Genomic DNA, 27858 nt, shown 5'->3' on the forward strand with positions numbered 1-27858 from the left:
GTGAACAAGCCACTGTAAATGGTACAAGGAACCATCACATGAACACTGCACAAACATATAACATTTCTTAAACTAATACTGTGCTACCTACAGCCATCCACTGACCTCTTTAACCCGAGACACTTTGCAAATGTCCCCAGAAGCTTCTGAAGAATCTGCTTCTGACGGCTCCTCTTCGGGGCTCAAGGGAGACGTTAATGTAGGGTCAAAGTGGGAAGCTACCCGAGTGTCGTACTCATCCTCCCCGGGCGTGTAGTGTGGAGGAACGGGTGGAGCAGAATCTGCGTAGTGTGGAGGCACTGCAGGGGGCATATCTGAGTAGTGTGGAGGAGCACCCGGCACTGAGTCTGTGAGGTGAGGAGGAACCGGGGGTGCAACTATGGAGATGTCCTGCTCCTGCGGGGAGAGGAGAAGGACCACCTCCTGGGCCTCTTCATCAGAGAGAAGCCCCTGACTCTCCCTGAGGGAAGGAAACCATAACAAAAATGTTAGTTTATGAGAATACCTTCCACCATGTGTTCTGTGTCCTTTGTAACAAGTTAAAGCCAAACATCATCCTTATCTCCAGTCTAATTCAAATTACAGTGAAGAGACTTTATAAAACACTCTACGTTAAAGTTGTCTGAGAAATGAATGGCCACAGAATAATATCAAATAAACTTTCCTACAGCAAATATTCACATCATAATTCCAACTAAAAAAATAAAAATAAAAAAATAAAAAAGCAAGTGTACTAACATATCTCATTACACAAGTTACAAGAAACAGGAGAATGCAGGAGAGCTACTTGTGTCTCGTCACATTACCACACACTACTGAAGACGTCACGGCACAAACAAAATACACAGTCGACTCAACTTACCGGACTTTTCCCTCCAAAATGCTGAAGAATCATACACAGGCAGTCAGAAAGAAAAGGCTGATGTTAGTGCAAAGCCAAGCTCTAAATGGGCTGGGGGAGATGGGGGAAATATGGGGGGAGGGAGGGAGACAGGCAAAGGCAAACTGGGCAATGGAAAGGGACAGATATGATGGGTATGTGGGAGAGAATGGAAAGGGATGGGGGAATCAGGAAGGGAAATAATTAAGGGAAAACAGGCAATTATAAAAGACATGCAAAAAATAAATATAAATAAATATCATATGCTAGGATAAATAAGGAACAATAGAATAAAGTGAGAAGAGGAATGGGAAAGAATGAAAGGACATGAATAAACTACGAAAAGGCAAATTCTGATATAAAAAATGGGAAAGGAGGAGGGGAGGGAAAATAGAGGAAGCTGGGATAACGAAGACAGGACTAAGAGAAAAGAGGATAGAAAGAAGTAGGAAACATGAGAATGATAAGAATGAGAAATGGGAGAAGATGAGATAAAGAAACACAGAAAAATGGATGATGATGATGATAGTGGTGTATAAAGGAACAAAAAATAATGAATACTGATAAACTGACTGATGTAGATTATTGAAGGACTGAAAAATGGAATATTGGAGAGAGAAGAGAAGAGAATTTGGACAAGAAACATCAGCATATAAAGAAGATAGAAATGAGGTCAGTGGGTTAGAGAGATTGAGAGTTCAGGAAGTAAGTTTGGGAAAAAATCAGGAAATAAGTTATGCTGAAGAGTGGGGGAGGGAAGGGGGCAAACCAACAGGAAGGACATTTTAAAAACTCAGAAAGTTTAGTGGTATCCCAGGAGATGAGGGCAACCCAGAAAGGTAAACAAACACAGATGTAGGAGTTAGTGAATAATGGAAAGGAAAATGCAAATATACTAGGCAATGGATAACTGTATATAAACTGGGCAGAAAAGGGATGGAATGGCATGAATGAGGGACAGAGAAGAATGTAATTAGACAGAAAAGAAGTGGAATGAGACAGGGATTCAGTACAGTACAGTAGAGTGTAATAAAGACAGATACAGTAATTGAACTGAAGGAAACTGAGTGAAGTGGATAGATAGGTAATGTAAACCGGCTGAAGACGGTGGATAGGTGGGTAGTATGGATTGGTTCAGATGGTAATGACTATCCACATGGGTGAATAATTATAGATTGGGTGTAGTGGACAGCTGGTGCATAGTATGGATTGGTTTGGATGGAGAGGATTATCCACAACTTAGAATGACATGGGTTCAGTATGACCAAGTTGGGATAGGTAAGTGAGCTGTATAAAGAAGGAAGGATGGAAGGAAGGGATGAATGAAGGAAAGAAGGATGAAAGGAAAGAGGGAGAGAGGGAACTGGGAAGAAAATGGATAAATCAAGATGGAAAAGGATGAAATAGGGAAATGGGGTCGATGAAATAAACTTCGTATTAATGAGATAAATTGAGTTGACATGCTGGGAAGGAAGGGGGAGGGAGAGGAAGGAAGGACGGAAGAAAGGAGGGAAGGAGGGAGGGAGGGAGGGAGGGAGGGGAGGGAGGGAGGAGGGAGGGAGGAGGGAGGAGGGAGGAGGGAGAAGGGAGGAGGGAGGAGGAGGGAGGAGGGAGGGAGGGACGGGAAGGAAGGAGGGAGGGGGGTGGAGGGGATAAATAGGGCAAGGTATACAATGGGACATGTGTCAAAAGAGATGGCGCCAGTTGGTAAAATTGCGACGTGCAAATCCAAACAGTGAACGACTCGAGGCAGTGACGACACCAAAAGTTCTGACGACCACAAGCACTAACGATCATTCAGCGGAGTCAATCAAGATGTCTGACAATCTCTTTGACTCGAATTTGAAACACTAAAAATATATACCGGTAAAAATAAAAAAACAAAATGTCCCATATTTTACCAACTGGGTCATCAACACTCCCTAACCAAAATATAAATTAAATAAAAACTACACACACACTGAATCCTTGGTTATCTGCGCATCTGTCACCCAAAATTTCTCTCTCTCCTTACCCAACTTTGCATCAATGATCCCTATCCTTAAGTGCTGCTGTGAAGCCCCAACAAACACCTCATATGGTTTCACTTTCATGTAAATATTAAGTATATAAACCCTCAACAAAATCATTGGTATATTGGGAGAGAAGTCTTACATGTTCTGACAGTATGGTGTGTGAGTGTATGGGTGTGTATACTGTACCAGGCACCCAACAACTGGTGTATAGATGTGTTTGTGCTTAATGTATATACCGGTAAGTATAAACTATGAAATATCAATTGAAAGTCTATGATAATTATCCTCAGATGTTGTAAAGGGGATTGAAGCCAACTCTCCATTATACTGTATAAATATCTGGGTTAATTTCTCCATTACTCAACTTCAGTTTTAAGCAGGTCCAGATGACTATGAAAGTAGACTAACCAGTTTCAACACCAGGAACTAAGGCAAACCACCACCACCACCACCCAAGTCACCATAAAACTGGTTGATCAGACTCCAAACCACCAAATTTATAGCTCAATGGGTGAACTTGAACTAATATATAGTTTTAATGATCACTATTATGGAACATTAGGTACCAGACCTAACCTAACTGAGCCGACCCAAACCTAACCTAACCTTATGGGAGAGCTGAAGACAGTGACCCCATCAGTATATCCAAGGTGGAAAGAGTGAAACCTTCCCGAGAGTGTTGGCCAACTATACAAACTATGGCTTAGGGCACAGCTCCACTCTCACACAATGACAAGATCTTTACTAAGCATCAGTCCACAGATGTTAGAGCTGCACTCCTACATAATTCAGACCAGTCATCACTAATATTAAGGTAATTGCTTTTTTTTTATTGAAAATGTTCCTTGATTTTCAGTTTTTATTGTTTTTCTTTTTTTTTTAATCTCACCAAATATATTTCTCAACATTGTGAGTCAGATTCCGGAGTAATAAAAAAATGGATTGAAATTAATAGTATTCTTTCTCTCTGCTATGGATATATCTTCATTTTATCATATTGGACAACCACCCCACACTACCTGTAAGTTCTGAATACCCCACATATTAGAGCACAACCTAACCTAACCCAACTTAACCCAACCCAACTTAACCCAACCCAACCTAACCTAACCCAACCTACTCAGATAATCACAATGTCTTTTTCCCACTGCCAGGGCCAAAATTATCATGGCCTCAGCAACCATAATAACCATGTTGATGAATCTCCTCTCTAGAATACACTAATAAGTTACTAAGACCTCGAGAACCAAGTTTATAGGTAACCAAGTTCACAGGTAACCAAGTCTTCATTAACGAACTCTTTGGGTGACCATCTTGCCGATAACCAAAGGATCTGTGCACCTATGAATCATGCGGAAATTTGAGGGATGCAATTTTTTGTTACAGGAACTTCATATCAAAACTTGGAGCATTCACAAAAAAAAAATGACATTACATTTATGTATACATGTATATATATTATCTACATACCGAGCAAGTCATTAGATTACGTAACTTAATCATTAAGTATACAGGTATTAACTAAGGTAGGTAGATAGTCATGCAAGATTAATACGTTAATATGCTTTACAATGAAATGAAAATATAAGGGGAGGGTTTAAAATAAAAAATCAATGAAGCATTGCATTAAAATAAACATAACTAATTATCTAAAATATTAAAACTAAATTAAATTCTGTAAATACAAATACAATATAAAGTGCAAGTAAAAAAAAAAAAAAAAACAGCCACAACATATTTCCAAGATACTATACTGCTCTTTACAACAGTTGTGAGACAGTACACAACACTCCAAACTTAGAATCAGAGGGAGGGAGAGAGGGAGAGGGGTGGGTATCTATTCAACTTCAGGCAATCTTCAAGTTTTGTGATGATGAGACGGACTTGTGCAAACTCTGGCCTTCATGAAGTTAGGGATGGGATGCTTGCTCGGTGCTTCATCATGTGGGACTGGAGAGGATAACTGCTCGATTCTTATTACAATCTTCGTGTTCTGTGCTATTGAGGAGGTCGTCTACTTGGTGTTCATGGGGATATAACTTTTTGGTACTGCAGGAGGTCGAGGGAGAATTGAACAAACTGGATTTCACTAAGTTGGGAGAGGAGGGATTGCCTAGTTTGGGTTTCAGGGCCTAATAGAGGGAACACCTACTTTGGGTTTCTCAAGCTAAAGAGGGGTGGATACCAACTCTGGGCTTCATGAGCTAAAAAAAAGGGGAACACCTACTCTGGGGTTTCAAGATGCTAGAAGATAAAACACCTACTTGGCACTGAGGAGCCTCTGAGCTTCGTCGGCCGTCATGACTTCAGGTTCAGCGGAGTCGGAGACGGGCAGCGGCGATGAGGCACGGACCTCGGGCACGACGGTCGGGTCGACGCCATGGGGGGGTATGGGAGGCGGTAGAGGCTCTGGATCAGTGTCATGGCTCTCCAGGTCCGGCGCGATGCCTTCGACGGTCACCGGGGTAGTGCAGAACTGTACGGGGGAGAGGACGGGGTATTAATGATGGAATATTGTACTGTATATGGTGAACAGGTATCGTTGAGGTAGATGATATATTCCACAAACTGTACATAGTGAAGGAAGGAAGGAAAGAGAAGCAAGAGGAGGAGGAGAGAGAGAAGAGGAGGATAAACAGGAGAGAGGAGATACAAGACAGACAAAAAGATGAGAAAGAAGAGGAGAAAAAGATAATAAAGAAAATGAGGAGAAAGAAAACACGAGAGAATGAAGAAAATGAGAAAATGAGAAAAACGGAGAAAAAATGAGTGAAAGAAAAAATGAGAAAGAGAGAATAACTTATGAAAGACAATGGGAAGCAACAAAAAAAATACAAGTAATCAAGAAATACACAATGTAAGCTAATATTTTTTTCTAATACATTAAACAAATTACTGTACTTACAATACGTTAGATACAATACCAGTAATTAATATTTCATACCACAATAAAAATTACATTAAAAAAATATATAGATGATTAAATAATTGATGCAAGACGTGTGTGTGTACCAAGGGAAGTCACACCAATATTGTACTAACCTCCAAACCCACTTGCCCAAACTCGTTCAGCCCTGCCCGTGTCACTAGCTTATGACACACTAACATAACTCGCTTAGTGACAGCATAAATTTCAGGTGTTATCATAAGTTTGCAACCTTCAACACGTTTTGCAAATCATGATAATCTCTGTAACTTTTTCCATTTGTTTACAGAGTACATTAAGTTCCATATTGTCATTTTTTACGATAATTTCTGCATTTTTTGTATTTATTTACATCAAACTAGGTTCCATATTCTCAAAGTTCACCACTCAAGTCCTCTCTCCCGAGCTTAAGATTTGGTAATGCATCTAACTAATTCCATAAGCTGCAACACAAATATACAAAATAATCTTCTTTCATTAGCATCCTTTCCCCATATAGAGATGTGAGAACGCATATAAATACCTTAATTAAAACAATTTAATCAGATTTCCGATGTACCGTATGCTGCTGCGCCACCATAAGTCAGATGTTTGAAACTGTCTCATTACCAACCAGAACATGAAACCGACACGAATGACTCTTAAAAGGTTCGAAGTAACAGACTCAAGTTCATACACCTGAAGCAGGCAGTGAAGCAATAGCTGGCTGGGAGAGTTAACCAACTTTTGGGTGAGAAAATGCTACTGGTGTAAAACTTAAAACACGGAATTTTACACTAAGCAATAATATTATAATAATTTATGGCCAAACATCACCCATCATAAAGAACCAACATTAACCACAACGTCTACATACATTCAACATCCAACATAAAAAAAACATCAATACATATACTATACCCAGCCGTCAGACACATCAACATGAATCAAACAGCCAACATTGTTTAAAAACTAAATAAAACATTCAAGTCATCACAACATCCAACATCTCTAAACAACTACCACAAAAAAGCAATATATGAGAGAGAGAGAGAGAGAGAGAGAGAGAGAGAGAGAGGCGTCCAAATTATCAAAACATTCTACACAGCGAAAAGCAACAAAATAATAAATATGAGAGCCACAAAAGCACATCAATTAATACCAATCCTCTCACTATATAGAAGATTCCACAAAAGTTACAGCCGTGACAAGAGTGCGTTGGACATGACGTCCCAACCCACATGGCCATGATGGTGAACAATATCCCGTCACCATAATTCTTCACCAAGCCACAATATTTCTTCATTAAACCACTACACTCTCCACCAAGCCATCATTGTATCTTCCCTAACTTAACTTTCATCAGTTCACTATATCAATTCCGACACCATTTCCTCTTCCATGTCACTATACTACTTCAATCATGGCACTATATTGTCTTTTTTTGTTCTCGTCACCATCTTTCCCAATCACTCGTCCTCACTATCACTATATTCTCACTTCTGGTGTTATCTATCTATTGTCACTATACTTTATCGCGTCACCATATTCCTCTCCATGTCACTATAGCCTGTTTGGTAGTGGTATATTAACACCATATTGTTTATCTGCTAAATTATAATACTAATAATAATAATTCACTATACAGTAATGGCAGCCTCTTCATATCGTTAGTTAGCTCACTACACGATGAAGGTCAGGCGAGAAATATAGTACCGAGGGCTCTCTTAATCTGTCACACACACTTCCAACACACGTTCCCCTCACACACACGATCCCTCCCTCCTGCACACCGCCACAACCTCCTTCCCTCCCTCCCTCCTGCACACCGCCACACAACATCCTCCTTCCCTCCCTCCCTCCTGCACACCGCCACACAACATCTTCCCTCCTCCCTCCCTCCCACACCGCCACAACCTCCTTCCTCTCCCTCCTGCACCACTTTTTAACATCCTCCTTCCTCACTCCTCCTGCACACCGCCACACAACATCCTCCTTCCACTCCCTCCCTCCTGCACACCTTACACAACATCTTCCTTCCCTCCCCCTCCCTCCTGCACACCACCACACAACACTCTTCCCTCCCTCTCTCCCTCCCTGCACTTACACCAACATCTTCCTTCCCTCCCTCCCTCCTGCACACCGCCACACAACATTCTCCTTCCTCCTCCCTCCTGCCCGCCACACAGCATCTTCCCTTCCCTCCACCTCCCTCCTGCACACCGCCACACAACATCTTCGCCCTCTCCCCTCCACCACACACTGCCCCAACCTCCCTTCCTCCCCTCCCTCCCCTGCACACCGCCACACAACATCCTCTTTCCCTCTCTCCCCTCCTGCACCGCCACACAACATCTTCCTTCCTCCCTCCCTCTACACACCGCCACACAGCTGTTTCTTCCTCCCTCCTCCTGCACACCCGCCACACATTCCTCTTCCTCTCCTCCTTGCACTTCCCTCCCTCCCTCCTGCACACCGCCACACATCTTCCTTCCCTCCCTCCCTCCTGCACACCGCCACACAACATCTTCCTTCCCTCCCTCCCTTAATAATACTACACACACTCCTCCTCGGCAGTTTTCTATCCGCCTCCTCCAGTCCATGGCCGATGTCAACAAATGAGTCTACCAGTCAGTTGACCAAACATACACACTGGAGACAGCCACACTCCGGGCCTCCTATCACGACCCTTCACAACACGTCTACTAGTGAGGGGAGACTGGCCGCCCGCCACTCCCCTCACCACTAACCCAGACTGAGGAGAGGATGGCCCGCCCGCCACCCTCACGAGGGGAGGACCACAGCCATATGTGTACCCGAAAAAACTACTACTGTATTTGGAACCACGTTGTTTAAGCTTCACAACCATCCATTAATATAGAATAACTACAAAATAACCTAAACGAAAATAAATAAAATATTAACAAGTATATAAATAGTCTTAAGACCTGTACGATAACCTTTAACGCGAATTTAAATCCCCTCCAACTGGTATCCGTCAACACGAAAGGCGGCAACGCCTCTCCAACATACTGTGTGTTTGGCGGGAAAAAAAAAGACACCTATTTACTATACGTGACCAACGGTAATTTGCTTCATAATCGTGTCTGAACCACCCGATAACTGCGAGATGGACGACAAAGTTCATAAAAACGAGGACTTAGGAAACGCTGAGACGACACTGAAGTGGAAAATTGGTCTTTAAGTGATGTTACAGACAGAGTCCGTCTAGAAGGACCTTACCATGGAATGCAACCGACGTAAACACCCGCTTTAATGGCGCCAGCTAATTGAGGCAAAAATAGATGCAACCGCCACCAGATTTCGACAATAAAGATCCACCGTTCTCCCGCCACACCATGTCCGACCTACAACCAATTAGGTTTGTCCACTAAGGTGTGCCATGAAACATACTACAGTGAGCGTTGGTGGATCCCCTCACTGCATCCATCACTGGTTGAAAATTACCCACCAGCACTTAAGGAGGTTGTGAGGGAGGTAACTCTACACCGTGGACACGACCAAGGCGAGTTAGTACAGTATATACCTTTACGTGTTTCTACTGATGCAAGTTACTTCACCTGCTTAACTAAACTGTATTATACTGCCAAATCAATGAAAAAAAACAACAATAAATTCGTTCAATCTTGCAAGCAACCTCTGACTGTTGCCAAATATTATCATTATTATAATTACTATCAACAACAACTCAAATATTATAATAACATACCCGAACATGTTCCTGGCGTCTTCAGTGTGTGTATGTTGGGAGTAGAGGTGGTCGACTTCCTCCCTCCCTTTGTTGAAATGGCCTCCCCTCCCCTAAATCCCTAACCTCCCCCTCCCCCCCCTCAAGACCTAATAGGAGCTCAATAACTCAAGCTCCTGTTGCTCTTTAACAGGGCAATTTAGGTGTTCGGGGATATACAGTGTGTTCGACTTCGCACTAGTCGAGATAAACGTCTATAACATTAGTAAATTTTGCCATTCAATATGCAGTATACATCAGATCCTTATCAATTAAAAAAAAATTAATTTAGCTAAGATTACATTGGCTACGATAAAGTAAGGTTATCACACGAATGATTTAAATGAACTGTCAGAACATAACGCCGTGACCTACAGTATATTCACATTTGATAAGTACAAAAATAAAGTTTGAGTCAATAAAAAGCAGTAAAGTCTGGTGAAAATAGTGGCCAGTGTCCGTTACTATCGTTCAAATCCCGTGGAATGCCAATCCTAGACGTCCCCTGTAATCCAATAAGACCGTATTACTTCTTAACTGTTCTCTGAGGGCTAAAAATGTCCTCCCTTTACAATCCTGAAGACATAAAACGCCTCATCAGCTTTTAACCAATTTCTTTAAAGTTGTAAATCTTTCAAGCCTATTCCCCCCTATATATCTACAAATACATTATATTATATTCAAGTACGCTATATAACACTACTAATACCAAAAAATATACTGGAACAATCTAAACAACAGTATTTCAGTAAGTCCTTGACATTAATTTTAAACAGGAAATGGGTCAGCGGATATCTCGTTTACCACTGAAACCTGACACCACACTGAGTAATTCTGGTTCATTATCTTCTACCCACTTGTTATCACGTTTAAGCTTTGTTTTATGTTAATTCTTTACACCCATTTAATAATTTTTACTACATTTAATCAATTTAATTCGTCTTGCCTTTGTTGAACCGAGTGTGAGGATGTTTTCAGTAAGGTTTTATAACATTACTCGCTTTTAACAATTTAATTCTCGACTCCATTCAACCACCTATACACACACACACACACACACTCTCATGACGTCGGTGGCACAAGCAGTCTGGTGTGTTATTGTACAGTATGTTTCCTGTCTAACCCTCCCTCCTGGTATATATACACACCGCATGTATACATAAACAAACATACACACACCATCACCACGTGTTTATATCTCTGCTGCCCCCACCACCACCACAAGTTCCTCGTCCTTCATCCCCCACACATGGTAATACTGTCCCCACACTCCCCTCCCACATCCAGACCCCCTACATCCCATCCCCCACCCTCTAATTAAACACACAAATCCCCACAAGGTAAAATTCCTTCAAGTTATGCAATTTCGAGACGTTTTAAATATTTTTTGCTACGGTTTCCAAAATTAGTTGAGAATTTGAACCTGAAGGAAGTGAGCTTGTGAGAGTTGTCATTTTTTGATGTTTGAGCTGAGGGATTTTGCTTATTATTCTGATGGTGGGATTTTATCTATTTTATAAAGAGCAATTCACAAGATTATTAAATCTTTACCATATGTCTTATTTTTAAAGGATAATTTTAGATTCTGTATTTTCATGGCAGTTCCTCACCATAGTGTCAATACTGTACTCTAGCTGTACCATATACAGTACAGTACTAGACATACTAAAAAATATTCGTATTAAAATAATCTACACAACAACACACTATAAACGACAATATAAAGTTCCTACTATGTTAAATTAAAATTCTAGTTCAAATAACAACACTAAATTCATGGGTGGGGCTGTTATTGTTTTTAGTCCAGTAAAAAAAAATAAACATCTGTTCTAACATCCATACCATGAACTTTTGGTAAACATCTTTTAAGGGATTTTATGTTGATGAAGACTTTACGTGCAGAATCCTCAACATATTTTTAACTGTTAGCTCTTTCTTCATTTTTTCTCAGTTAAGATCAAGCATTTGTGTGGGTTGGCTGCAGCTGCCCAGTCATGTTAGTGGTAAGGTGTTATATTCCTGAGTGAATTTTAAAGTGGGTAATATAACACAACAGTTCTGAAATAAGCTTGCTATAACATAAGTAAATCCAGCTTGACTTGTTAAATTTTTCACTCCTAAAATAAGCTTACCCAACCTATCCCATGCTTAGCTATCCTTACCTACCCTAACCTAACCTTACCTACGCTTACCTAACTTAACCTAATTTAAACAAACTTTACCTAAGCTAACCTAACTTAAGCTAACCTAACCACCCTTTTCCAATATGTTTACAGAATTATAGAAACAAAATATCAGGTTTTCAATGATTAAAAAAATGCACCCACAACTTCACAAGAAAAATCTCAAATTATGCTATGGGTGATCATGAAGATTTTTTTTCACTAATTCTGTAATAATACAAACACCTATCATTATCTTATTTGTATCTTTACTACGTTAAGAACACCATGATGAGGGAAATAAGTGAAAAGTATCATGAACCGTCAATAATTTATTTTTCAAGAGACTAACCACGACCGCCCTAAAAACACTCAAGTTTCTATATGCGTTAAATAATGACTTAGTGGTTATATTCACGGTAAATATCCAACATTGAGTTACCTTGGAGATGATCTTGGTAATGTGTAAGGCAGGAGATGTCAAGTGTGTGTGCGAGAAGGATTTACAAGGTTACATTAGTGGCTTTAGTCTATACCACCTTATCACAACAGCGTGGCCAGGTTACTGACCTCTTCCCCCATCCTGCAAATGACTTTACAACAAAACCTACAAGTACCCAAGCTGACATCGACCTTATCAACACATATACACTTAAGACAACGTTACACCACAGTCCAAGCACCAATACCGCCCTAATGGACAACTTGGGTTACAATTGTCTTACCACGCTCGTTGAGAAGTTGACTGCTCTGGGAGGTAAACAAACTTTTGTCCCCATTTCTCAGGTTATAATTTTCTTGCCCCCGAAGCTGTCGAATAACACCACAAAGGATAAGTCGGGTTAACACCTTGTTGTCCCAGGTGAGATAAAAAGGACCGTGGCACAAATACACCTCCACACGATTAGTGAAAACTGAAGATTCCTCGGAGCTGGTGACCCGAATAGCCGAGTCCTGTCACGCCATTACCCAAGTGGGGACTGGTTTATATTTATTTACACGGAAACTCTTCACACTCCAATGAAATTCATTTTAAGATGTGCCCTTTGGGACAGATACGACCTGGAAATATCCCCACGCTTTCATTTTTCACGGGAAGTATGACATTACCTCAGAGCTTTCTTTGGCGCGACGGATAAAAGATGTTCTAGGACAAATTTGTGAGCTTGTGACCCCATGTTTCCTAGTGGGAATTGTTTTTGTCCCCATTTTTTTTTCATTGTTTGTCATCTTACAAATATATTAACTTTTATACAAAATACATAACGATAAACACTATTCTAATAAAGCTTCGAAAATATAATATAAATAATGAATCTATATATATATAAAACTGAGATACAGTGGCTTGTTCTTTAAGGTTTCGATACCTACTCTAAACACATCACAAAAAATATATTCAACGAAGATTTATTTTTATCGACATAACAGCTGTATGGATTAAAGAAATAAAAAAGTAATGTAAGCAAGAATAGGAGAGAGGAAGTAGGTTAGGCAGGACTGACACAAGATTCACACGTTATTAACCAGGATCACGCCATGAACACGTCCTGACCTTGAGCTACACGTCTGGGCCACAAGGACAGAATCACACGAGGGAATTTAGTCAGAGAAAATCCGCCAAGACTATTGCACGGTGGGCAAGGCGACCAATGATATCCTGATTTCAGTATTTTCTTTTGACTAATTATTGTTCAATATTGTCCAAATACCGAAAAATTGCATTAGAGGGAGAAATGGCAATATATTTTGTTCAACGATGTTCATTACGCTGTTATTGTACTTAACGTAAAAGAACGAGCAGTATATAGGTAACATCACAAATTGTGTAATCAGGTTTTCGTTGAATGTGCTATATGTTAACTCATACAAAGTGGAAATAACAAACAATTAAATTTTTTTGTGTGGTTTAAATAAATAATTTTAAGTGAAATATAATGAGACACTACACAACTCACGTGTATGAACATTGCCGCTTCAAAATTGCTATAGATATGTTACTATACAATTATCTTATGCTTGCTGCTTTACTAGACTTTGTCGTAGTGGCTGGCTGGTCTACTTATAAACAGGGTCTCCTAGCACTTACCGAAATAAAATTATAAATATGTCCCAACTGATTATTACTATACATGTACACATTCAAAAATTATCTTTACGGATGGGTCTGATGAAATTTAAAATCTCCACTGTTGATAGGGTTGTCAAAATCTTTCGTCCATTGAGTCATACAGTAGTGAATACATAAAATTTTAAATATACTCTTTTGATTGTGTGTCGAGAAAAGTATCGCAATGTATATATTAGAATATTAAGTAGTATATAATTTTATAATCCCAGTAATCCGACGAACAGACAAAATAAATGTATAAATATGCCTTGAAATTACTAGGATATTTAGATAAACTTATTTATGGGAAGTGAATAATTATATCTTCTAAACTATGCTTTGTTTAAATGATAAGTTTAATAAAAACTCACTGTGTGATTTAATAATAAGTTTACCCAATAAAATCAATGATTATTAATAGTTTAGAAGATAATTAAAACTAAGCCTGGAATATTTTCTGAGGATTCGTGTGTGGGCGAAAGACAGACGCGATGACAGTGACGGAAACCAGAATCTACAAACCACTAGATGGTATAGAAACTTCTATCAACTAAACAATACATTCAATCAGTTTATTTTTAATTGTACAGCTGAAGACTTGGTATTCATCATGTGATAACCCTATTTTAGCCCACGCGGTCCAAATGATTCTCTATCTCTTTTTATCTATAAGCTAAGGAACATATTTTTTTTTATATAGCAGTTTTATTTAGGCTATCTAAAGCTGACCGTGTTAACTCTGGTGTCAATATGTGAGAAAAATTCAGTGTTTGGCCAATGCCTCTGATGATAGTATAAGAACAGTAATCTCACGTTACATAGTGTTACATGGATGGGGAGTCCTACATCACACGCCATTAAGTTAGTAAAACGGTATACATTTTATAATCCCTTTGTGAAACACTCATACCAGGATATGCCATTGATGTCCACAAACTACAATTATTTCAACTAAATAGTAATCATAAGTTAGGTCTCCTATTCTTATTTTTATGTATTAACACAAGACCTGCAGACCTGTGTATGAGTAAATCGCTATTCCAAAATGCCTGACAGTGTGTACATGTTAAGTAGTTAAGTAGTGCGCTAACTGTGAGTGCGTTGTTGATACTTGTGACCATTTACTACGCTCTACGAGACTGAGGCCTCCAGCATCTCAAGGGTAACTCACAGGAGCGAGACCCGGTTTTTTGGGGGGAAAGCACTATTTTCGGCCTTGCTCTATACGATGGTAGTTGATAAGACCTCCTTATTACACTGTAAATAAGGTTGAAAGCCCTTTAAAAATAGGGTAGTACATCGATTTGAAGCAGACAGGAAAGTATGGGCTTGGCTTTCGTGTTATCAGGAGCTCTTGTCCCGTCAGTGAGTGAGAGGAGCGGGCGGCCAATCACAGAGGCCGGCCTGCATCCTCCTCTCCCGTCTCGGCCAATGACAGTGAGCGTCTGCTATCTACACCACGGCCCCTCCAGCCAATGAGCACGGAATCCCTCTTTCCCTGTCCCTCAGTTCTCTTTTGTTGTGGCGGGATCTACACTCTGATATCCATTAAAGTAAAAAAAGCCAAAAGCGGGTGGGAGTTTCGTTGCTTCAAGTCAACATTGCAACAATCCAGGACATTACTTCATGATGCACTACCTACCATCTGCAAGTACAATCCTTTACCTTCAAAATGCATCAACAATTAATACTGTATCTCAAAAAACAACAAAGTTATGCAAGTTTGAAGTTGGAAAACTCTAAGAGCAGTTTTCTCGGCTTTCAAATTTGGGCGCGAGTAACCCATACGAATTTTATTGTCAGTGAGAAGATTTCAGATACTAAAAGCAGTAACAACATAGCTATACAACGAGCAGGTATAACAACATACCTATACAACGCACAGGTGTAACAATATAACGCACTCTACACAACACACTACACAACCGTGTCATAGCGTACCAGTCTGGACCAGAAGTTGGTGGTGCGAGCTTCTTGTTGGCGACGATTCCGACGGGCCTCAGCAGCTCGCCGCGAGGTCCTCTGTTTTGAGGTGTGGCGGCTGGCTTTGCCCTTCCCGGAGCTGTCCTCTTTTTGGTGACAATTGTGGGATGCTTCACAAGCTGTGGCATCCAGCTGGTGCTTGTCTCCACACTCTGAGTGCTTGCCTATCTTGTGGGTATCCGCACAAGGCTTCGCCGTAAGGAACGCCTTAATGTTGTCGCTGCAGCTGACACTTCTCTCCGCTGATGTGCCAGACTCCTTTGACCGAGTTTCTTCCTTAGTCCTACTCCGGCCACGGGGGTTGTCCATGCCTGTTTCCTCCGTGTCCTGGGTCGTGGGTGGTGTCTCAGGGGTGGCAGTATCAGCACTTTGAGACATGGAAGGTGATGGAGTGTTGGTCTGCTCTTCAGGTAAGTCTGTGTCCTTAGTGTCGTTATCATTCACTCCGTCAGTGAGGGCGTCACGAATGGTGGCCAGCATATTGGTGACTTTATCTTGATGATCAAGAGTCGCCTCGCTCACACTCTTAACAATGGCATCTACAGGAACGGGTGCTGGAGGTTCCTCTTGCTCTTCTCTTTTACTCGATTTCATTTGGTGCACCTGAGACAAGTGAAGACTCATTGTCTTGTTTTGGACATGTTTATTGGGTACTTGAGCTGTGTCGTGTTCCCACCCTAGACTCCCTAGACTCGGGAAATCGTCGCCCAGAAGCTGGCCCAGTGTTTGGTTAATCTTCTCGTCCCTGACACATGAGTTTTCAGTTGTCGAAAAATCCAGCTTAAAGTCGGCATAGTCATCCTGAAGACCCCAGCCGGTGCTGTCTCCAGGACCTTTATGACCTTCGTAGGACACTATCAGATCGTTCCAGCTCGGAATGTCCTCGTTATCCGTGAGGAGCATCAGCTCGTTGGGGTCAAGGACTTCAGCTTCCTCATTGAAGCTGTCTAATTCCTCCTCACTGTCCATCATGTCAAAGGAGTGCAGGTAGTGTGTGATGGCATCAAACACCTTGTTTGGGGTGGATGGAGAGGACGGGGCCGAGGAGCACCCTGACTTGCTCTCATCCTCAAAGCTGCTCCCAATGCCACTCTCCTGGCTGTTTTTCTCCTCCGCATCACTGTGGGGCGTCACCTCTTCACTCCTACTCCTTACCAGGTCTATGCCTATGTCATTCATACTCATCCCACAAGAAGCTGATAAAGACTTGGTATATTTCCATTCCATCGTCTTGGTATCATCCTTCCCCTTTTCCTTGTTCTCTTCCTTTGACCTTGGCATTCCCTTGGATTTCCTTTTCCTTGATTTCCTTTTCTTTCCCATTGTTTGGTCTCGTGACCCGTCTATCATCTCTTGACGGGCTTTACGGACATCTTTATTTCCACCGAAGATCTCGCTGAACCTAGGAGTTCGAGACTGTAGGCCCTTCAATGGCGCGTCACCCTTTACCTCTCCAGCGTTCACCCATTCACTCTCCTCTTCTCCTCCTCCTTCCTGGAAGACACTGTTGGCCTTATCCCTATTCACCCTCCTCTTCTTTTCTAACACCTTAAGCCGGAGTTTCTCCCATCTGTGGCTTATTCTCTTCTCTGGCAGGCGCTCTTTTTTGTACGTCATGCCAGCGACTGCCTGGGGGTCCTGCAAGGTGGTCTTGTTGGTAACACACTGTTTGATATTCTCCCAACCTTCGGGCAGTTTCCGTACACTGCCCCAAGGAACCATCTTATCAAAATTTCCCCTGGCGAGATCCTTGTTGAGACACGAGGTGCTTCTGCTGCCTTTGTATTTGTGCATCATGGTGTCCAACTTCTCCAGGATTTCGTCCTTAGCACCAAAGTTCCCCCTGATGGGGCTTCGGGCAGTTTTCAGGTTGGCGATACTGCCTGTCAGTGTCTCGTGAAGGTTCCCCAGACTTCTACTGCTGCTGTAAGAGTCCCTTACGCCTCTCACACGAGGCCTGAAGCTGTCACAAATGTTAGTCAGACTACCGAATTTGGTCATGGACCTCCTGTGGAACCCCATGAACTCCTCCCCGACACTGCGGCTCAAAGGACACGGGTCCAAGATTCCTCCCTTGGTGCCGTAATCCTTATCAATGCTGCTGGAGTTCCGGGAACAGGAAACCACCTTACAGTTGCTCGCCCGACTGTTACATCTCGAATCTTCCCTGCTACTTATGCTACTGCTCCTGCTCCTTCCCCTTCTGCCCCAACTGCTGCTTCTGTCACTACCAACACTACTGCTCCTGCTTCTGTGCTCCCTGTTATTGTTTTTCCTGTAGGTACTGTACAGGTGACGCTGAGAAACTTCTCCCGACTCCATAGCCATGTCAAAGTTGCCGTCCATGAACTCCTCACACCCGTGCCAGCTTTGACTCATCCAGTCCGTGTCAAACATGCTGCCTTCCCTAGAGACTCTTTTGTAGGGCTGTATCTGGGTGGTAGGACTAGATGGCACTAGCTGGAAGTTCTCCCACATGTCATTCTCCTCCACGTTGCCTCTGGAGAGCTCGTGTTCACAGTCTGTCTCTGAGTCGTCCTTGTTATCCATGACCAGATGCCCAGTCTCTCCTATCTCACCGTCCATTACAAGTGCATCATCTATCCAGCGTCCATCTGGAATTTCATCATCCATTGCCAAAGACTGAGTTTCACCTACCCATGACCTGTCTTCACCATCTGTAGCTTGAAGCTGTGCTTCACTGGGCCATGACCCATCTTCAAAATCTGTACCTTGAAGCTGTGCTTCACTGGGCCATGGCCTATTTTCATCATCCGTACCTTGAAGCTGTGCTTCACTGGGCCATGGCCTATCTTCATCATCCGTACCTTGAAGCTGTGCTTCACTGGGCCATGGCCAATCTTCATCATCCGTAGCTTGAAACTGTGCTTCACTGGGCCATGACCTATCTTCAAAATCTGTACCTTGAAGCTGTGCTTCACTGGGCCATGGCCTATCTTCAGTTCCATCATCTGTAGCTTGAAGCTGTGCTTCACTGGGCCATGACCTATCTTCATCATCTGTAGCTTGAAGCTGTGCTTCACTGAGCCTGGCCATGCCACTGGCCTATCTTCAGTTCCATCATCTGTAGCTTGAAGCTGTGCTTCACTGCCATGACCTATCATCCAGCTTGCTGTGCTTCACTGCCATGGCCTATCTTCAGTTCCATCATCTGCAGCTTGAAGCTGTGCTTCACTGGCCTATCTTCATCATCTGTAGCTTGAAGCTGTGCTCACTGAGCCATGACCCATCTTCATCATCTGTAGCTTGAAGCTGTGCTTCACTGGGCCATGACCTATCTTCTTCATCCGTAGCTTGAAGTTGTGCTCACTGGGCCATGGCCTATCTTCAGTTCCATCATCTGTAGCTTGAAGCTGTGCTTCACTGGGCCATGGCCTATCTTCAGTTCCATCATCTGTAGCTTGAAGTTGTGCTTCTGGGCCATGACCTATCTTCAGTTCCATCATCTGTAGCTTGAAACTGTGCTTCACTGGGCCATGACCTATCTTCATCATCTGTAGCTTGAAGCTGTGCTTCACTGGGCCATGACCTATCTTCTTCATCCGTAGCTTGAAGCTGTGCTCACTGGGCCATGGCCTATCTTCAGTTCCATCATCTGTAGCTTGAAGTTGTCACTGGGCCATGGCCTATCTTCAGTTCCATCATCTGTAGCTTGAAGCTGTGCTTCACTGGGCCATGACCTATTTTCATCATCTGTAGCTTGAAGCTGTGCTTCACTGGGCCATGGCCTATCTTCATCATCTGTAGCTTGAAGCTGTGCTTCACTGAGCCATGACTATCTTCATCATCTGTAGCTTGAAGCTGTGCTTCACTGGGCCATGACCCATCTTCTCTTCATCCGTAGCTCACTGGCCATGGCCTATCTTCAGTTCCATCATCTGTAGCTTGAAGTTGTGCTTCACTGGGCCATGGCCTATCTTCAGTTCCATCATCTAGCTTGAAGCTGTGCTTCACTGGGCCATGACCTATCTTCATCATCTGTAGCTTGAAGCTGTGCTTCACTGAGCCATGACCTATCTTCAGTTCCATCATCTGTAGCTTGAAGCTGTGCTTCACTGGGCCATGACCTATCTTCATCATCTGTAGCTTGAAGCTGTGCTTCACTGGGCCATGGCCTATCTTCAGTTCCATCATCTGTAGCTTGAAGCTGTGCTTCACTGGGCCATGACCTATCTTCATCATCTGTAGCTTGAAGCTGTGCTTCACTGGGCCATGACCTATCTTCATCATCTGTAGCTTGAAGCTGTGCTTCACTGAGCCATGACCTATCTTCAGTCCTCATCGTTGATTTGTCCTCGTCATCAGTCGCTGCTGTGTTTTCGACAACTATGCTTGGGATGTGCAGAAATTCCATCGGCGAATTATCTTCATCTCCTGTCATAATTCCACTGTCTGACATGGCCCATCCTGTCATTAACCCATCTACCTCATCGTTCCCACTGACCTCGCTCTTGATTACATCACCGATGATAATCAGTGGATTGTTTTTGTTGAGAGTGTTGCTCGTCACCCTGTTTGTTTTGTTGTTACTGAGGGTTGTTGGTCTGTTTGCGATGCCATTCAGGCTTGTCTCTCTGTTTGAACCATTACTAACCTTTATCTTCCTGAGGTCATCACTCGAGGTCTTTTGTTTTCTCACCTTATTATGAATAGTCTTTGGTTTGCTGCCATCTTCATCACCACTAAACAAACTCCGAGTCTTCTGCACCTCACTGGACACACCTGGCGACTTCTTGCCAACATCGGCTGAGCTCTTGAAATTCTGTATTGCGGCAGTCAAGGTATTTGATTTTGTGTCGGATGTACTTTTGGACTTCTTCGAGTCTTCAGATAAGCTTTTTGGCTTTCTGGTATTGTCACACAAGCTTCTCGGCCTTCTCATGTCGTTGGTTGGTTTCTTCGGTGTTTCAGATAAGTATTTTGTCTTTCTGGCATCATCAGACACGCTCTTGGACCTCTTCATGTCGTCAAACACGCTTCTTCTCGTTTTTGTGTCATCAACCGAGCTCCTAAGCTTCTTTGCATCATCAGTTAAAACCTTTGGCTTCTTTGTCTCATCAGATGACACTTTGGGCTTCCTCGTATAATCGGTAAAGCTCTTCGACTTCACAATATCAGACAAATTTCTCGTCTTCTTCTCGATATCAATCAACGTCTTCGACTTTCTTCCAGACTCAGTGATGTTCTTTGACCTAACAATGTCGTCGATGATGCTTCTGGACCTGCCATTGACGTTACCAGTGCTTCTTCTGGATTTGTTTAAGTTCTCGATCATCGTGTCAATGTTCCCAGTGGCAGCTGTTGTTTTCTTCTCACTATCAGCCATCGACTTCGTATTGTCGCTGGAGTCTGTGCTCTTGGTTTCAACGCCATTAACGCTATTGGATTTTCTCGACTTGTCAGTCTCGCTCTGGTGTTTACCAAAATGCGGAAGGTCATTGTTGCCAGAAACCAGAAGCCCTCTGATGCTTTCCTGTTGGTAACCTTCGACAGCAATGGGAGGTTCAGTGATGCCTTCCTGTTGGTTACCCACAGCAGAAATGGGAGATTCTGCTGTGACTTTCTGTTGGTCTCTTTCGGAAGCAACAGGCGACTCCTTGATATTTTTCTGTTGGTCACCTTTTACAGCAGTAATGAGGAGACCCTTGAACTCTTTTTGCATGTCCCTTTCGGCATTGATTTCCTTTCTCGATTTTTGTGTTCGAGGAGCAGGGCTGACACTAGTCTTCCTCCCAGACGGAACAGCAAAAGATGAATTCACAATGGTCGTGTCAGAGGCGCTGGTGTTCTCTAGGGTCCTGCTTCTTTTGCTGCCACTCCTACTGTTTCTTGGACGAGTGTAACTGCTACGTAGGCTACTGCTTCCTGAGAGATCGCTGGTACTACTACTCCTGCTGCTGTTTGATAAGCTTTCGATACTGTCGCGGTGCTTACCTGTCTTGGACTGGTGCACTGGACTGCCTTGCTTACCAGTTCCTGTAGTCTTGAACTGGTGCACTGGACTGCCTTGCTTACCAGTTCCTGTAGTCTTGAACTGGTGCACTGGACTGCCTTGCTTACCAGTTCCTGTAGTCTTTGACTGGTGCACTGGACTGCCTTGCTTACCAGTTCCTGTAGTCTTGAACTGGTGCACTGGACTGCCTTGCTTACCAGTTCCTGTAGTCTTTGACTGGTGCACTGGACTGTCTTGCTTACCAGTTCCTGTAGTCTTTGACTGGTGCACTGGACTGCCTTGCTTACCAGTTCCTGTAGTCTTTGACTGGTGCACTGGACTGTCTTGCTTACCAGTTCCTGTAGTCTTTGACTGGTGCACTGGACTGTCTTGCTTACCAGTTCCTGTAGTCTTGGACTGGTGCACTGGACTGCCTTGCTTACCAGTTCCTGTAGTCTTTGACTGGTGCACTGGACTGTCTTGTTCACTACTCACTTCATTCTTTGACTGGTGCACTGGACTGTTCGATGAACTTCTTGAGTCCTCTGAGCAATAATCTGACTGACAGTTTGACCGAGGTTCCCAACTGTCACCAGAGACTGGGGTCTTGCATGTAACTGGCGGGTTGGTGGCCAAAATGTGACTTTGACTGGTAAGCAGACTGCCTCGACGGCGCATTGGCGGACTGGTGATCGTAAAGCTGCTCTGAGTGGCAATCAGACTGTTTCGACGGCGCATTGGCGGACTGGTGATTTTAAAGCTGCTCTGAGTGGCAAGTACATTGTTACGACGGTGCATTGGTGGACTGGTGATTTTAAAGCTGCTCTGAGTGGCAATCAGACTGTTTCGACGGCGCATTGGTGGACTGGTGATTTTAAAGCTGCTCTGAGTGGCAATCAGACTGTTTCGACGGCGCATTGGTGGACTGGTGATTTTAAAGCTGCTCTGAGTGGCAATCAGACTGTTTCGACGGCACATTGGTGGACTGGTGATTTTAAAGCTGCTCTGAGTGGCAATCAGACTGTTTCGACGGCACATTGGTGGACTGGTGATTTTAAAGCTGCTCTGAGTGGCAATCAGACTGTTTCGACGGCGCATTGGCGGACTGGTGACTGCAATGCTGCCCTGACTGGCAATAAGACTGCTTCGGCGGTGCCTTGATGAATTGTCCAAATAATTACAGACTGGACTGACTCCACGCTTGGGTGTTGGGATATCCATTGGTTGACTGGCGGAGACGTTGCAGTTCTGACTGTGATTGTCCATACGACTGATTGTTGGACTGTTGGGTTCACTGCTTTCCGGACTGCCCCCTGAAGTGGACGAGCGACCAGCGTGCCTACAGTTAGCACCGCACTTGCTATTAAACTGTACCATTCTGCTCTTAGCTGTGTCCCAGGGAGAAGACCTTGGTAACGAGGGTGTGGACTGAGGGCTGGGAGTGGTCACAGTCTGCGTTCTAAACATGGGTGATGTGGGTCTGTCGTGGGTAATGGACATGGGATTGGATGGATTCATTACCGTGGGTGTACTGGGTTTGACGGACACGGGCATGGGGGTGGTCAGAGGCGAGGACATAGGAAGATAGTGCCCAAGCTTAACCATGTGACCTTCATCCCAGCTACATGACCCAACCTGACGAGTCATTCTGGGAGGGGCGGGTCTGTCCGAGGCTGGAGGTCATGCGATATCTTACCAAAAAAATAAATTAAATCACCTTTGTTGTCCAGTGATTAGTGATAAGATTAACATATAAAAACGACAATTAGCCACAGATAATTGCCTCTTTAACGATAGTTAGTTCATTGATTATCATGAAATCAGTCTTTTGTAATTAGTTAAGTAACATAGGATTGTCTGATCACAGTAATTGCCTGTTACAATTAGGTCAATTTAATGGTGATTTGTTCAACATGTTGCTGCTAAGATGATTGGGCCTTCTAATAGTTGACTAGTTGATTGGTTGTTTGGCTGATTCACGTTACATACAAGACACACAATCAGGCAGTAGATGTTATGTATCTGAAGGAGAAACACATATATGGTTTAAGATACATATATATTTTTTCTCGAGTATAACACACACACACACACACACACACACACACACACTTACAACTTTTATACTTTCTTATATATACTTTCCTTATTACAAAAAAATATTAATTACGAAAGTATATACACAGACTTTTATCAAAACTTTCAAACTTTTATGATTTGTATAAATAAACTTTCTCATGTCATAACATACTTTCTCATATATACAAATTACTATTACGAAAGTATACACAGAGACTACAAATATCGTCAAAATTAGTCTTAATTTGTATATAAACTTTCCCTACTTTACACACCAGCACTACGAATGTATAAAGAAAATATCAAAACTTTCATAATTTGTGTTTATAAACTTTCATTACACATACCAACACTACGAGAGTATATAATAATACTTTCACCCAAAACAAATATATAATTTTAAAACTACTACTTTTTCTAAAGGTAACATACGAGCTAACAAACGTAACACACTCAGGTAACATAACACACGTAACACACACACACACACAGGTAAGGTAACGTAACACACACAGGTAACCAAACACTTACAGGTAACATTTCATAACACGGATAAGACACACACACACACACTTAAAGGAAGCCCCTGGTAACAAGTAGGCAAAGATGTTACCGCTAGATAGGTCATCCAGTGCTTACGGCAAAGAGGGGGGACGAGAGAGAGAGAGAGAGAGGGATAGAGAGAGAAAGGGAGGGAGGGAGAAGGAGAGAGATGGGAGAGAGGGGAGGAGGGAAAGTGGGGGGAGAGGGAGGGAGGAAAGATTTGTTCTTGGAGAGGAGGGGTGAAGAAAGAGGGAGGAGGGGGAAGGAAGGAAGGAGAGAGAGAGAGAGAGAGAGAGAGAGAGAGAGAGAGAGAGAGAGAGAGAGAGAGAGAGTTGGTTCTTGAAAGGAGGAGAGAGAATGGGGGAGTGGAGGGAGGAAGACGAAAGGGAGGGATGAAGGGAGTCACAACACTTCAACATACACACTTCAAACACACAGCTAACTACAAGCACTTCACTAGTATAGCTACCTCATTAGTAACACACTTCAATAACACACTTCAATAAACACACTTAACTATCAACACTTAACTATCAACACTTAACTATCAACACACACTCGGGCACTAAAACACTTAAAACGACCTACCAAGACTGTCAAATAATTCCTATACGTTAACATATTCCTCATAATTAAACAACGAACTGCAGTATAGAATGACAGTAAAGAGTCTTAGTGTACGTTCAGTGCCATCTATGTGTCGTCCAGAGAATGATTGAGGTTTCTCGTACATATCAACTTAATTCAGTAACGACAAAACACTTATTTATCTACGGTAATAAAAAAAAAATTATCTACGGTACATACACAAAGATGGCGTCGTATTTGCACTGAGACTCTAAATGTTATTGGTGTTCTCATCCCTTAGATACAGGAGATAAGAAAAACAAATAAACGTGAGTCAAAGAATCTTGCGGTGACAATCGTGAACTAATGTCTCCTACCTTGGGAAGCTCGGTTGAGAATGAAGCATTGGTCGGCCAGTCGATTAGGTCTTCTCGCCTGCTCTCCCTCTCCCCCTCCTCTCTTTCCCTCCTCCTCTTCCTCCCTTCCCCGTGCACCAGCGAAAACCCATAACTGCATTGAAGACGCTACTAAAGGAATAAGCCAATCTTGCCTATTGGCTGTGGGTCACCTCTAGGGCCTCAGGGGGCGGAGGAAGCGTCGAGCGGATCTACCTGTCCTTGGCTTACCCCTTGATGGTAAACAAATTTGCGCTTACTCTCGCCAGGTGCCGCGTGACTACCCCCTACCGACATCCTCCCACTAACCCCGCGATCTCCCTCCCCCCAAGCCTCCTCCCTCCTCCCAGCCCCCTCCTCCTCCCAGCCCCAGCGTTCCTCCTCCTCCCATCCCCCGCGTTCTCCCTCCTCCCAGCCCCTGCCTTCCTCCTCCCAGCCCCCGTCACCCCCGTGTTCTTAGCCAAATTAATCGATGATGTTTTTGACGACTTGTAGTAAACATCGCCTCTAATATTGTTTAAACATATATTTACCTTGTGATTAACGAGATAAGGAGTTACCGATTAATTTAATCCGTTGCTTTAAGAGTTATTTGTCGACTTCAGACTTAGTTAAAGTATATTTCTAAAACGCCTAGATTCCTTTATAATGATCTGGAACTCATTAAACAAGAGGTTGGATCACATTATAGAGGATTAAATTTCAATAATAGGAGAGCTGATGCCATTATAGAGTATTAAATCGCATAAAAAGGGGGTTGAATTGTGTTATAAAGGATTTGATTCCGGTATTTAGAGTTTGATCCCATTATAGGGAGTTCGATTCCATTTTAAAGAGTTACACAACAGTATAAAGGGTTCAATTTCATTATTAAACTTTGGATCCCACCGTAAAGGGTTGACTTCCTTCACAGAGGATTAGGTTTCACTATTGTGGGTATGACTCCGATAAATAAAGAGGTTCCATCCCATTATTAAGGGTTGGATCCCATTAAAAGGTGTATATCACATGAAATATTAGATTTATATACCATATGATGTTTGAATTCTTTCGCCTCTCTCTCTCTCTCTCTCTCTCTCTCTCTCTCTCTCTCCTGGTTTGTCTGTGATGAACCTGACTATAAAATGGAGGATTATTTTAGGTCTACTAAGCTAATAGGCCTAAGATAATAGACTTAATAGGGTAAAGTTCCCATTTAAATTGGTAGTTTTAATTTATGCAGTAATTCGCTCTTATATATTCTGAAATTATGTACTTTTGTGTAAATCATTAAGCAAATTATTGAACCATATTTTTGTATAGTATCCCATTAACTTGCCATTTTCTCTAATTAAGTCCAGACCATAATACAGTACCCATTTTATTTAATTATATTCCCTTGGTCACGTTTTCTCTCTCTATTACTGTTAATATTTTTCAGTTATGGACTTTTTTATTATTTCTTTTACACAACAGGAAGAGACTGAACCATGAAGCTTAGCAAATGGACAGTCACACACACACACGTACGTCACACAACCAAGAAAGGATTGGACAACTCACCAAGCTCAACGCCTCTGGATTCGGGCAGCTCAAGACGGATTTGGTTACAGAAATGGTCAATAATAATCCGCTGGTGCCATTTATGTCAGGATACCCTTGACACTTCCTTGGTATACGTGAAACATCCTTGACACAGCCTTAACACAGCTCTGACGCATCACGAAGATCCTTGGCATATATGACACACCCATGACAATTTTGAACACCTGTCATAAAATTACCTTCAAACACCTGTCATAAAATTACCTTCAAACACCTGTCATATAATTACCTTCAAACACCTGTCATATAATTACCTCCAAACACCTGTCATATAATTACCTCCAACACCTGTCATATAATTACCTCAAACACCTGTCATAATTTCCTCCAACACCTGTCATATAATTACCTCCAACACCTGTCATAATTACCTTCAACCACGTCTTTTTCCCGCGCAAATAAATAAACAAATTACAAACAATAAAATGAGTAATTAAATATAACTTCATTGTTTACACTTAATTTTGTTTACTTTGTTTATCTATTTTATGACATTGTCTTTCACTTGATATTTTTATTTAATTTCATCAGTAATTCTCTAAGTCAAGGTTGATAAATACTCGTATAAAATTCCTCGTAAGTTAAAATTAAATTGCTGAAATTAAGGTAAAATACTAAAAAAAATAAATTACTAACATTAAAATCACATTGAGAATTAACTAAATACGATAAAAGTTAAATTTCCCGTAAGTGAAAATATTCTAAGAAATTCCATACGATACTTTTTTCTCCTAATATTATTAAGTAAACAAAATTTTAATGCAACGAATGCTAAGTTAACGTCTATATCTAGTTAAGGTTAAAAATTTGTATAATATTAATGTCATTCTTGTATTTTTTTGTCGTAAGTTAATCAATAATGTTGGTTAGGTTAGGTTACGACCAGCCAGGTATTTACGACAGAATATTTACCTGTCTCGTTCCTTGATGGTGT

The 27858-nt window shown here is 42.2% G+C and overlaps 2 protein-coding genes across 21 annotated transcripts in view; both read right to left on the bottom strand.

The window, feature by feature from the left end:
• Positions 1 to 27858, bottom strand: part of LOC121853307 — a 213670-nt gene that overhangs the window by 33059 nt on the left and 152753 nt on the right. For 18 of the 20 annotated variants that reach the window (XR_006086302.1, XM_042347334.1, XM_042347346.1 and 15 more), the window contains 3 exons: positions 5160 to 5371; positions 863 to 883; positions 106 to 460 (listed from right to left, as the gene is read on the bottom strand). Coding sequence is in view for 19 of the 20 variants with exons in the window: in XM_042347334.1 (XP_042203268.1) it covers positions 106 to 460; positions 863 to 883; positions 5160 to 5371 (588 nt within the window). In the remaining variant the exon portion in view is untranslated. Of the gene's footprint in view, positions 1 to 105; positions 461 to 862; positions 884 to 5159; positions 5372 to 15761; positions 18848 to 27858 lie in introns of those variants that run through there. The other 2 variants (XM_042347349.1, XM_042347335.1) reach the window with 2 other exon arrangements.
• LOC121853308 (mucin-17-like) lies at positions 19006 to 23782 on the bottom strand. Its single transcript, XM_042347352.1, has 2 exons — positions 19838 to 23782; positions 19006 to 19199 (listed from the first exon to the last, which is right to left on the bottom strand). The coding sequence occupies exons 1-2, from the start codon at positions 23401 to 23403 to the stop codon at positions 19013 to 19015; spliced, it is 3753 nt and encodes a 1250-aa protein (XP_042203286.1). The 5' UTR covers positions 23404 to 23782; the 3' UTR covers positions 19006 to 19012.

Source organism: Homarus americanus, unplaced genomic scaffold (assembly GCF_018991925.1).
Source record: "Homarus americanus isolate GMGI-L3 unplaced genomic scaffold, GMGI_Hamer_2.0 scaffold44383, whole genome shotgun sequence".
In the NCBI taxonomy this organism is placed as follows: Eukaryota; Metazoa; Arthropoda; class Malacostraca; order Decapoda; family Nephropidae; genus Homarus; species Homarus americanus.